Genomic DNA, 12,491 nt, shown 5'->3' with positions numbered 1-12,491 from the left:
GCGTTACACAAGACATTGTTATTGCAGTTAGAAAATATTTGATCAGCCCTTCACCATAACATGGATTATGTAACTGCTCACAATAGTGCTTTCTGATCTTCTACTAAGTCCCAAAAATACACAAACACAATGTACATAAACTAATAACACACATCAATTGGTCTGCCTTAACACATTTTTAACATTCACAGTCCTAGGTGGAAAAGTACGTTTGTTTTCAGTAACTGGCAGAAGCTACTTTAACAGCACTAAGCTCCACCAAATGTTTTGGTGGAATTTTAGACAATTCCTTTCTACAAAACTCTTTGTTTATTGTCATTTCTGGGATTTCTTGCAAGAACACCACTCTTTAGGTCCTGCCACAGAATTTTGTTTGGGTTGAGGTCTGCACTCTGATGTAGTTGTTCCTCCACAAAAATGTACTTTATTTCAGTTAATCTGTCGTTGACTTACTCATGTGGTTGGTGTTTCGTTCTCTTGTTACATCACACAACTTTTAATAAGCTTAAGGTAACAGATTGCAACCCTGACATTCATCCATAAACATTCTTGATTCAATTTTGATTTCACTGGTTCCTCTGTGACAGGTTGTCCAGATTCTGAGGAAGCAATGCAGTCAGAAACCATGATGCTTCCTCTACCACCCTTCATGGTTTGTGTGTGGTTTTGATGTTGGTGTGCAGTGTTTTTTTCTTCCAAACATAGTGTTCATTGTTTCTGCCGAAGAGTTTAGGTTTTGTCTCTTCTGTCCACAGAACACGGCTCTAGAAACATTGTGGAACAAGGTAGTCATCTGTAAACATTAGATTTGCATCAATAACTTTTGGTGAAAACTACTTTCTTCTGTGGTGACCTTCAGTGAACACCATTCATGTTTAGGGCTCTTCTTCTATGGGACACAGAAACTCTTTCAAAAGTTCTTTGCTGTTATCCTAGGATTCTTTTTCCCAGTCTTCAAGAATGCGTGCTCTATTCTTGTCATGATCTTTGCAAAACACCAGCTAGTAGAGAGCGTAGCAACTGTATTGAATTTCCTCCATCTAAAGACAATTTGTCTTACTGTGGACTAATGAACACCCATCCCTTTAGAAATGTGTCTGTAGCCTTTTCCATCATATACATCCCTTATTCTTTTAAGATCAAATGATATTTGTAGGCTTGTTTGCATAAAGTGCACAAACCAAATACTGTCATTGTTCAGCTTGTCTGTCTATATGAAACAATTTGGCTCCCTGTGAGCCAATTTTTGTGAAATATAGCAAACCTATTCTTCAAGCAAATTGTTGGGAAAGTTCAATTTTTCTAATCTGAAGTCTCTTAAGGCATTAAATCCTACAAATAAATAATAATTTTTCATTTTCCTACAGTACATATGAAAATATGAAGAACAATGTCCCTATCTCTACCAAGTAATGTTTTTATATACCATCTATCACAGCATGCAATACGTTTAAAACTCAGTTGTCCATTACATACTATGTATTAATAATAAAACACTTATTGGCACAGAGTATTTCACTCTATATTGTGCATGTTCACTCATTAACCTAATTGTTCTGTGGGAGACAAACTCAAAAGTTTTTACAAGAAATCAGTTCTGCAGGACAATGTGAATTGGGTTCAGTGCTTCCTAAAAAATGTGCATGGTTGGAAAACATGCAAACAATGTAAAGAAATTCCTGAAGCACCCTCCCACACTATATCATTAATTCTGTGTGAATGTACATACTGTAATTAACACCAAGATGGAAAACAGTGACACTACACAAAATTAACAGTATAGCAACTCCTTCATTTGGGAGTATTTATTGTTTTATTATCAGCTTCAGAACTCCTATGGGAATGCCTCTAATATAACAAATCTGAGCTTGTAACTGAAGCTAATTTTTCTTCTTGTACTGCACTCTGCTTCCTCAGAAATATTATAGATACTACATTCACTTTTCCAGCAAGTAATCTACTTTTCTCTCTCAAGTTTGAAAGTTAGCCCTATATGACCAGGGTTTAAATCCTCCAAAACATCACCACAGGGTGACTGATCCCAGGAAAACAACCAGTAAGCAATGGCACTCCATCCAGAAAAAAACTCTCCCTGAAGGTCACTGTACCCACACAATCCTTACTCATGCTATGTCTTCCTGCTGCTAAACATCATAATCGTTACTTTTCTAACTTGTAATTACTGTGTTTTGGAATGGGTTTTTTCTAAAACTTTTGTCTAATTTTATTCACATTTTTAAACATTTTAAAACATGGTTTAATTTATATATAATGTCAAAAACTGAATCAATTGCTTTAAAGCAGTGGTTACCAAACTCGGTCCTGGGGACCCCCACTGTGGCTGCAGGTTTTTGATCCAACCAACTGGACTCTTAGCCTAATTAAGTGAGTTATTATTTCACAGTTTCTGTGGTTTGGAGTCAATGTAGAAATTACAAACTAAGTTTGGTAGATTTTTATTAAAATGTATTAAGCAGTTATATGGCAAATATGTTTTTTTTAAGTTGATAACAATATTTTCAACCTTACTTTCATTCTGCTTTTCCAGGTGTTCTGGTTATTTATTTGATTATTAACTAATTAGCGAGTCTGACACTGAAGTCATTGCTGCTTTGATCATCCTGGGTGTCTGCTATACTGGATGTTAATTGTCACTATTAGGGTTAAATGAAGGGAGCAAACTACACAGGAAAAGGGGAAAATAATAGGAAAACAACAAAAGAGAGTTAAGCACTTATAGCTTTAGAAAAAAATATAAATATTTCTGGATGTCTTATAAATGTAAAAACCATGCTGTTGTGTTTTTCTGAATGCTGAATAAGAAAAGAATAAAAAATACCAGCTAATTAAATGAGATCAGTTGTTATCGATTATTATCACCAACTGTGAATCTGGATGGAACAAAAACTTGCAGCCACAGTGGGTCCCCAGGACTGAGTTTGGTAACCACTTCCATAAAGGATTCCTGACTGACCAAATTTGTATCCTTCCCTAAGCCTGATCTTACTTGCTACCTATATATTACATCACTTTCTTTATAAAACTTGCCTCTGATGTTGACCACAAGCAAGCAAGTAAAGGATTAATTAAAAATTACCTTTTTCCAAAAATACCAATTTTTTTTTCTTTTATTCTTAAAAACAGCAAGCTTTCTGCATGTTACTGCTACAGACAGACCTTTCCTGTAACAGAGGGCAGCAGATGGCAAAATGATAGCTAAATGTAATGTATGTGCATAGGATTTGTCTTACAGCCGCCTTCTCAATCTTGTGGATAAAAAATATACTGCTGTGTAAGCAGAGTGTCAAAAAGCAGGAGGCACCATTAGCCAATAAATTCCTGAGACTGAAAGTCTTTTTTTTAAAAAAGTGGGTCTACCTATGATTCTATTTATATGGATAAGTACCCTGGATATTCCTTTCAAAGGAATTTGATAGTGCTGAACACAAACCTGCATGATTAGCTATGGAAAGAAGATCCTAACTGCTTCTTTCTTATATGTTGCATTCTATGTGTCAGGAACTATCAATTGCTGTAACATAGCACAAAATGCTCAGCACTCACCGAGTATCCAGTATTGGTGCAAGCAACATTTGAAGGGCAGACAACCATACCTTTGCAGGTCAACCTTATTCCTTCGCTGTTCAAAATATCTAATATATAATATATGGAATAAAAAAGGGCCTTGAAATAGTTAAGATATTGCATATTAATTCATATATTTGCAACTTTGAAAATCTTGCCTCAAACATAACCTACCACAAAAATAGTTTTGTCCTTTTACAGAATAAAGAGTTAGTGAAAAATAACCTTGCTCACTTTCCTAATTCCCTTACTTATCTACTGTGGAAGCTTTACTATGTAATAGGACTACTGGTACAATAACCACTTCAAGATTACACCAGTGATTCTATAACAACACCTCAGTAGATAATCTGTATCCCTTGATTTACTACCTTAGTGCAAAAGTTGATTATTCCTAAAACTGTCACCTAATGTCTTTTACTCCAGGCATCCTCTTCCACTGCAAACAGGTTTACAAAGAAGTACAAACAAACAGCAAGCTAACATTTAATTCCTCAACAGCAGTAGCTTGTGATGGGCCAGTGATTTCTGGTTGCAGTGTCCATGCCCCAAACTAACTTCCTAACACCCTCACGCCATCACAATCAAGGTTTACCCTGTTAAGACTGATGTGGCTGACTGGAAGTTTGCTTCCTTTATGGTATCCGCTAAGTGTTCCTTGAAGTGTTATGACAATGGGGTATATGTAAAGGGTATATGTAAAGGAGACAGGACTTTGAATCTGGAAATCCCTTAATCACAAACCTGCATGTAACGTGGCAGTCACTGGCACTCAAACTGAGACAGATGTGTAATTCAGCAGCTGCATCTATGACAGAGCAGTCTTATTTAGAATCCCTGCTGCTCATTCAATAAAAGGAGTATAAAAAATACATTCTAAACATAGCCTGAAACTCCATTTCAATAATGACTAGAAAACCAGCAGGGTCTACCTTTCTTTTATTGGAACTACAGAAACAAACTGCTGAAGTTTGCTACTTATAAGCATCAGTGCCTTTATAATCATCAGTAAATGTGAATGTTTCAAAATAAGAATGCCAATATTGTCAGCAAATTCTTGAGATACAAAATTGACTTCACAGCCTTGAGTGAGAGTCATTTCCCTGAGGAGGAACAACTAAAAGAAAGTAGAGGCAGCTTCAGAAAACAACCTGTTCATTGAGCTGGCTTTGCTTTGAAGGACCAGATTATCAACCATTTTACCAGCCCTCCAACTGGCATGGGCAAAGCCTCATGACCCTTATTCTCCAGTAAAACAACCTGCCAACATCATCATTGTCTATATGCCAAATTTAGTTGCTAATGAGAATATCAAAAAACAATTTTACTCTAATCTGGATGCTGAAAAGACTGTTGTCCATAAAAGACGACAAGCTGATCATGCTGGGGGATTTTAGTGGAGTGGTTGACTGGAAAAAAAATGTTAATTAAAAAGGCTGGCGGAAAATGTTCACTCCAATCAAATTATTAGCAACAAATGTATGTTTTCCTACATCTGTGATATGGATAAGCAATACATAGGGGGCAAAACCCACTCTTATTCCCCAAATCCCACTTTATGAATATAAATATATTTGCAAACTAGTTTTTTATTGAGTGTGGCACATAAATAACCATTGTCAAAGCAAAAATGTCTCCTTGATGAGCACAAGGTGTAAGGATGTAGTGGTGAGCCCTAGTAAGAACAAAAAAAAGTTTAAGACCACTTGGATACAGACATTACCACATACAGCTGCTGGCAAAAGGCTGTTGATTTTTTTAAACATCACTGATGTTAGCAACTGCAATGCTTTTATTATCTGAAGTGAAATCAACAATGATTGGTACAGTGACAAACTGAACAGGGAAGAATTCTCTTGGAGCATCCATGTTGTGCTCTGGTGAAGCCTGATATAAAGAGAGGGAAGCACTTTCTCTGTGTATAATATCTCACAAGTATACAGTATATGTAGGGATGCAAAATGTCTTGCACATCATTTTTGTCTCTTCCACGTCAGCCTTAAAGTATCATTAGGTTAGGGAATTTCTTCAAGTATTTTAGGAAACAGGGGGTCTGCATCTGGCAGACCTGTTGCCCTAAGGGGTTACTATACTGTAAATTACAAATTTGTATATACTTAGGATGACCATTGGAAAAGTGCTTAGGCAGATCAATCTCAAACATATGTTAATTTGGTTAGTTTTACTTTGTACTCTTTTTTCAGTTAAACCTTTCCCAAACATAAAATCCATTTCTTTATCTATACATTTTTTTTTAGAAAACAAAGGAAATCGACTATTTATTTGTTCATGTAAAGACTGATTATCTATATATATAACCCACTAAGTCCATGGCAAGCAAGACGCACACAAGACTGAGCCCCGCCCACCAACAATTCATTAAGCAGCTGACCATGGCACACGCACTACAGAGCCAACAATTCGCGCGAGAGCGAAAGCATTTGCCAAGAATGTTTTCATTAGTCAAGAACGAAAGTCGGAGTTCGAAGAAGATCACATACCGTCGTAGTTCCGACCATAAACAATGCCGATCCGGCGCCATTATTCCCATGACCTGCCGAGCAGCCATTACTTCCACTGGCATGCTTCCGCATAAAGTCAAATTTAAAATTGGTTCAGTCGTCATGCTTCTCAGAAACCTCATGCCGGCAAGAAGTCTCTGTAAATGCACTAGACGGACTGTTCTCAGCATTCACTGCAATGTACTAGAGTGTAAAACAATCGCAGCTGGTACCTCACAAACTGTCCATATTCCGCGGATTTCCCTGACCCCATCAGATTCAAATTTGCCTTTTACTTTTACACGCAGACAATTTCCTGTTAGATTGGCCTTTGCAATGACAATTAATAAGGTGTAGGGACAAACTTTCAAAAACATATGCCTGTATCTGCCAAAACCAGTGTTCAGTCACGGACAATTGTATGTTGCTCTCTCCAGAGTTCCATCTTTTCATTCAATTACAGTCGTATCCTCAAACCCACCCCATTTAGACAACTGTGTCTTTCAGGAAGTGTTCACCCATCAATACATAATTATGCGGCGCGGGTTGGCTAGTAGCTTATAAAACAGTAAGTTATTTCATCATTTAGTGTAATAATTATGACTACTAGGTTTTAATGGGGCTCCATACAATGAGGAAGGCAATCTGAATAAATTATGAGGGTTAAAAATAAATGAAAATAGATACTGAAACAATAAGGTCTAAAATCCTTCAGCATACCAGGAGAAATCAAAACACTGATTATAGCAAAAAATGAAATTTGACAATAATATTTATGTTTATGAAAAAATACCACTGGAAAAGATGGTATAACAATCTGTTTTAATGACAATTCTTTCAAGTGTATGCTGTACCAAATCTTAGATGTAAAACATTGTAATCTTGTAAGAAATAGCAGCTAGCATACTATTCATATACTTACATCTGCTGTAATGTCATTAAACTTTGTTATGAAAGCATGTTTCACAATATCCACAGCAATCTCTGAGGCGATGACCATACACACATCTGGAAATAGTACCCATAAGTGATCTACAACAGGATGAAAGCAAAAATAAAAATACATGCTTTTGAAGAATCATAATCAGTGTCATACAATGGTTATGTTGAAACTAACCTTTCATATATAAAATGTCTCAACATGAAAGTACACTATAAATTTGCTGATTCAACATTACAGTATAAGCACATTATTTTAATCAATGTAAATTTCATACATACATTCTCGCAGCCCTGGTAATCCAACTAAGTGTCAAACCGACCCTGACGGCACTGGGAACAAGGTGCTAAGTTCTAGACAGGCTCCAGAATGTCCCTTGGCACATAGAGGTGTCACACCATACTCATACACACTGAAACCACTTTGTATTTGCTAATTAAAAAAAAAAAACTATAAGCTAATTCTACAAAAAGTAGACACTCAGATTTTGAAAATATTCAATGATCATACTGAAGATTACAATTATACAGTACATTCTGCATTAAACTGAAGGCTATACTATTCCAACTGCAACCCCACAAAATTAAGTCCCAAATTTAAATTCTGTGGATTCACACAGTTCAGGAATTGTAAAGCTGCTTTAAGAAACGCAGAGGACATTTTGTAAATGTAACAATTCAGAGTAAGAGTGTTACTGGGAGTTCTAATCAGGGCTGTCTCCAAAAAATGTCTATTTGTTTTTGAAGTATAATATTGGTGGCACTGCACTTGATTTAGCCTGCTCACAGTTTAATAAATGGATGTATTATTCCTTACCCGGATTCCAGGAAAACTGTTCCATATTTCTAAGACATACAATTAGCAGAAGTACATAATTTGTAAATCTCTCTTTGATATCTGAAAAAAATGAAAGCCATATAAGATATGATTTAACTTTCTGGTTAAAAATGCAAATCCCACAAATAATAAATTATAATTCTAATATTCTTTTCCCCTAAAGTATAGTTACACTGTTGACCATTTACCAATAAAAGCTTGAAGTCTCATCTTTAAGTACTGTAAATGGAATAAGTGAAACAAGATTTTAGGTATTAATTGCAACCCAGCAATATCTGAAATATTTTAAGAAATATTTATCCACTTCTCATTGAAAACAGTAAAAAATTGTGTTAAACAGATGAATTTATTTAAGTGAAGCTATGCATTTTGAAGTAAATTATTTTAGGTCATGTAGAATGAAATGAAGGACTCTTATCTTGTTGAAAACTATATACTTTTTTCCCCATGGTTTTGTGGAATACTATGGAAAAAATGCAAAATCATTAAATGTGTAGAGTAAAATCTAACCGTTTGAGATTGTACAATGGTTCAAAAAAGTGCATAAAATTACAGTTTATAGAATTATCAATGGTAATTTACGTAAATGTGCAAGTTTGAGTTCTCAAAATCCTGAATTTTTACTTTTACATTTTTTTCCAAATGGCATAAAAATTTTATTTGGATTATTTGAGCAATGACTGGCCAAAATTCAAGCAATTCAAACGCATTTTTTGTCAGTCTCGGTCTTTGCAATGAACTCAGATCTGAGTTTCTCTAGGTGCCACAACACTAACAGGCCAGATTATCTTGACCATTCATAGTGGTGCTTATACATAAAAATAATAACTATTTCTTTTGTTTCCCTCCCACAGAGTATTCATAAACATTTCTTTTTAATGCTAGAGACTCATTTAGAAGTCAGAATGAGAGATATCTTCGCTGCACCTCTCACTCTTGGTGTTACTGTCATGCCCACACCTGTCTGCACTCTGAACTTACTCTGAAGACATTTCTCTTTCTTTCTTCATTAAATAGCTCACTTGCAAAACTCCTATATCTAAGTTTCTTGTGCATTTGCATCTGCTTGTCTAGCAGCTTCGTTATACATGTCTGTGTCACCTTCTGTCTTTTTTTTTTCTGGCACTCCTATTGCACCTCTTCTTTTCCTCAATTGCCATCTCTCCCTTACCATTTCACTACCATGTTTTCTTGTATTTTAGAGGAACTTTTGCTTTCCAATTGACATTCACATATGGTGTTTTGTTCACTTCTGCTACTGAAGTTGAACATTTAGCAAATTTACATTTCATATTCCCTTCCTTCAATTCCCAGACCTTTAACCTCATGATATACTTACTCTTCTTTATTACTCTGACTAAAATGTCTCCTAAACCCATCTGATGATTTTGTGTTGCATAGCCTTCTACATGGATTGCTTTTACAAATTTCACTATAACTATGTGCCCATCAAATTTCCTCACCAATAAGTAGTCTATCATGCTCCTTCCACTACCAGATTCATAGGTCACCAACTTACTTTCCTCCTTCTCAAACATTGTGATGCACACAATCATTTCCATTACATTGCTGAACTTCAGAATACTCTTAATATTTGTGGGTACTGAAGCTAAAGCCCTGTGGACTGCTTTATAACCCATTTAAGTTGCCACCTTTTGCAATCAATTTCCCCAAGGCAAACAATATTCACACCATCAACCTGACCCAAAACACACCTTTCTCTTGTCCATTTCTTACAACCTGTAGGGCACGTGCAGAGACTATATTCAAAACAGGTTTACTCACTCTCTTTAATTCTACTTCTTTGTCTGTACATTTCTCTGGCATATGTACACCAACATTAGCATTGCCATCATTGCTCCTCTACCAGAAAAAAGCTGAAGTTTCTGCTAGTCCCACTAAACATTTGCCAAACATTTACCTCTCCATCTCATCTCCTGTACTAAACACATACAGTGCATCTGGAAAGTATTCACAGCGCATCACTTTTTCCACATTTTGTTATGTTACAGCCTTATTCCAAAATGGATTAAATTCATTTTTTTCCTCAGAATTCTACACACAACACCCCATAATGACAACGTGAAAAAAGTTTACTTGAGGTTTTTGCAAATTTATTTTTTAATACATTTTTAAATTTTTTATTATTAAAAATAAAAACAATGAGAAATCACATGTACATAAGTATTCACAGCCTTTGCTCAATACTTTGTCGATGCACCTTTGGCAGCAATTACAGCCTCAAGTCTTTTTGAATATGATGCCACAAGCTTGGCACACCTATCCTTGGCCAGTTTGCCCATTCCTCTTTGCAGCACCTCTCAAGCTCCATCAGGTTGGATGGGAAGTGTCGGTGCACAGCCATTTTAAGATCTCTCCCGAGATGTTCAATCGGATTCAAGTCTGGGCTCTGGCTGGGCCACTCAAGGACATTCACAGAGTTGTCCTGAAGCCACACCTTTGATATCTTGGCTGTGTGCCTAGGGTCGTTGTCCTGAGTCTGAGGTCAAGAGCGCTCTGGAGCAGGTTTTCATCCAGGATGTCTCTATACATTGCTGCAGTCATCTTTCCCTTTATCCTGACTAGTCTCCCAGTTCCTGCCGCTGAAAAACATCCCCACAGCATGATGCTGCCACCACCATGCTTCACTGTAGGGATGGTGCCAGGTTTCCTCCAAATGTGATGCCTGGCATTCACACCAAAGAGTTCAATCTTTGTCTCATCAGACCAGAGAATTTTCTTTCTCATGGTCTGAGAGTCCTTCAGGTGCCTTTTGGCAAACTCCAGGTGGGCTGCCATGTGCCTTTTTCTAAGGAGTGGCTACCATACAGGCCTGATTGGTGGATTGCTGCAGAGATGGTTGTCCTTCTGGAAGGTTCTCCTCTCTCCACAGAGGACCTCCGGAGCTCTGACAGAGTGACTATCGGGTTCTTGGTCACCTCCCTGACTAAGGCCCTTCTCCCCCGATCGCTCAGTTTAGATGGCCGGCCGGCTCTAGGAAGAGTCCTGGTGGTTTCGAACTTCTTCCACTTACGGATGATGGAGGCCACTGTGCTCACTGGGACCTTCAAAGCAGCAGAAATTTTTCTGTAACCTTCCCCAGATTTGTGCCTCGAGACAATCCTGTCTCGGAGGTCTACAGACAATTCCTTTGACTTCATGCTTGGTTTGTGCTGTGACATGAACTGTCAACTGTGGGACCTTATATAGACAAGTGTGTGCCTTTCCAAATCATGTCCAGTAAACTGAATTTACCACAGGTGGACTCCAATTAGGCTGCAGGAACATCTCAAGGATGATCAGGGGAAACAGGATGCACCTGAGCTCAATTTTGAGCTTCCTGGCAAAGGCTGTGAATACTTATGTACATGTGATGTCTCAGTTTTTTTATTTTTAATAAATTTGCAAAAACCTCAAGTAAACTTTTTTCATTATGGGTTGTCATTATGGGGTGTTGTGTGTAGAATTCTGAGGAAAAAAATGAATTTAATCCATTTTGGAATAAGGCTGTAACATAACATAAAATGTGGAAAAAGTGATGCGCTATGAATACTTTCCGCATGCACTGTATCTGTTCTCCTTCTGTTTAGTACTTACTTCATCCAGTTTGCGTTACCCAAGTTAATCTCTTTGACCTGGGGTAAAAAAAGGTCACTAACCCTCTTGCTTATTGTAAAAGCCCACTAAAGGAGTCTGGCATCAGAAATCACATCCAGCATTAAAACCGTCTGTTTCAAAACTCATATGATGATTAGATTTATAGGTTGTAAAGTCACTAATTTTTAACTACATTTATGCATCACAGTAGAAATTCAATAAGTAATATAGTTCTTAAAAATAAATATTAGAAAAAATGCAACAGAGAAAACAAATAAAAAATAAATTTACTGACTGACTGTGAAATAGTTTAACATTTTAAATTATCCTTATATACTTTCTTCCTACCCTACCATGACAATATTACCTTAATCTAAGGAATTTTCTTTAAAGGTAAATTGCTGTCATGCAGCAGAAAAAAAAATATGTTGTCAGACTAAAATAAATTTTTAGTCCTTGCTGCTTGTGGCTTTTGTAGCCACATGAAGTAGTATAAAAAGTAAGGTAAAATATCTGATGTCGTTGGCAGTTAACTGCACTTTTGGATCCTTTTTCACACAGAACCTTGGAAATTCTTGAGTTAATCACCCCAGGAATTTATGGTGATCTGCTCATGCACTCATAGGATGGATGATTTCTCATGTCAGTAATATGATCATGGTAATATGACAGGCAAAATTAGAGACAATGAGAAGCTGTTACAACCCTCTTTTTCCAGACAAACAGTAAAATAGAAAAAATATGAAGGATTTGAATTTGACGTGTGACAAAGAGGAGAATTGTCAATGCAACAACAAAAGATGGGATTTTATTGGCTTAGATTATTTCAGCATAGGATTTATAAATAAAGAATTATATGATCATCATGGACTGCATGATTTATCTTAACATGCACTGGTAAAAAATGTATTCACTTACATTTTATCTCTAATAACTAAAAAATAAATACTGTTTAAAAACAATATAAAAAATAAAAATTCAAACATTATTATATCGTAACATGAATTGCTGTACGTCAAGATAACTCAGGA

General features: G+C 36.4%; 1 protein-coding gene across 3 annotated transcripts in view; it reads right to left on the bottom strand.

Moving 5' to 3' along the window:
- Nucleotides 1-12,491, bottom strand: part of tapt1b (transmembrane anterior posterior transformation 1b) — a 95,555-nt gene that overhangs the window by 18,149 nt on the left and 64,915 nt on the right. For all 3 annotated transcript variants that reach the window (XM_051928270.1, XM_051928269.1, XM_028801785.2), the window contains 2 exons: nt 7,843-7,923; nt 7,009-7,118 (listed from right to left, as the gene is read on the bottom strand). In XM_051928270.1, coding sequence (XP_051784230.1) covers nt 7,009-7,118; nt 7,843-7,923 — 191 coding nt within the window. The remainder of the gene's footprint in view (nt 1-7,008; nt 7,119-7,842; nt 7,924-12,491) is intronic.

This window comes from Erpetoichthys calabaricus, chromosome 5 (genome assembly GCF_900747795.2).
Source record: "Erpetoichthys calabaricus chromosome 5, fErpCal1.3, whole genome shotgun sequence".
In the NCBI taxonomy this organism is placed as follows: Eukaryota; Metazoa; Chordata; class Cladistia; order Polypteriformes; family Polypteridae; genus Erpetoichthys; species Erpetoichthys calabaricus.
Note: the sequence above shows the minus strand (reverse complement) of the source record. Positions and strands in the feature narration are given on the sequence as shown.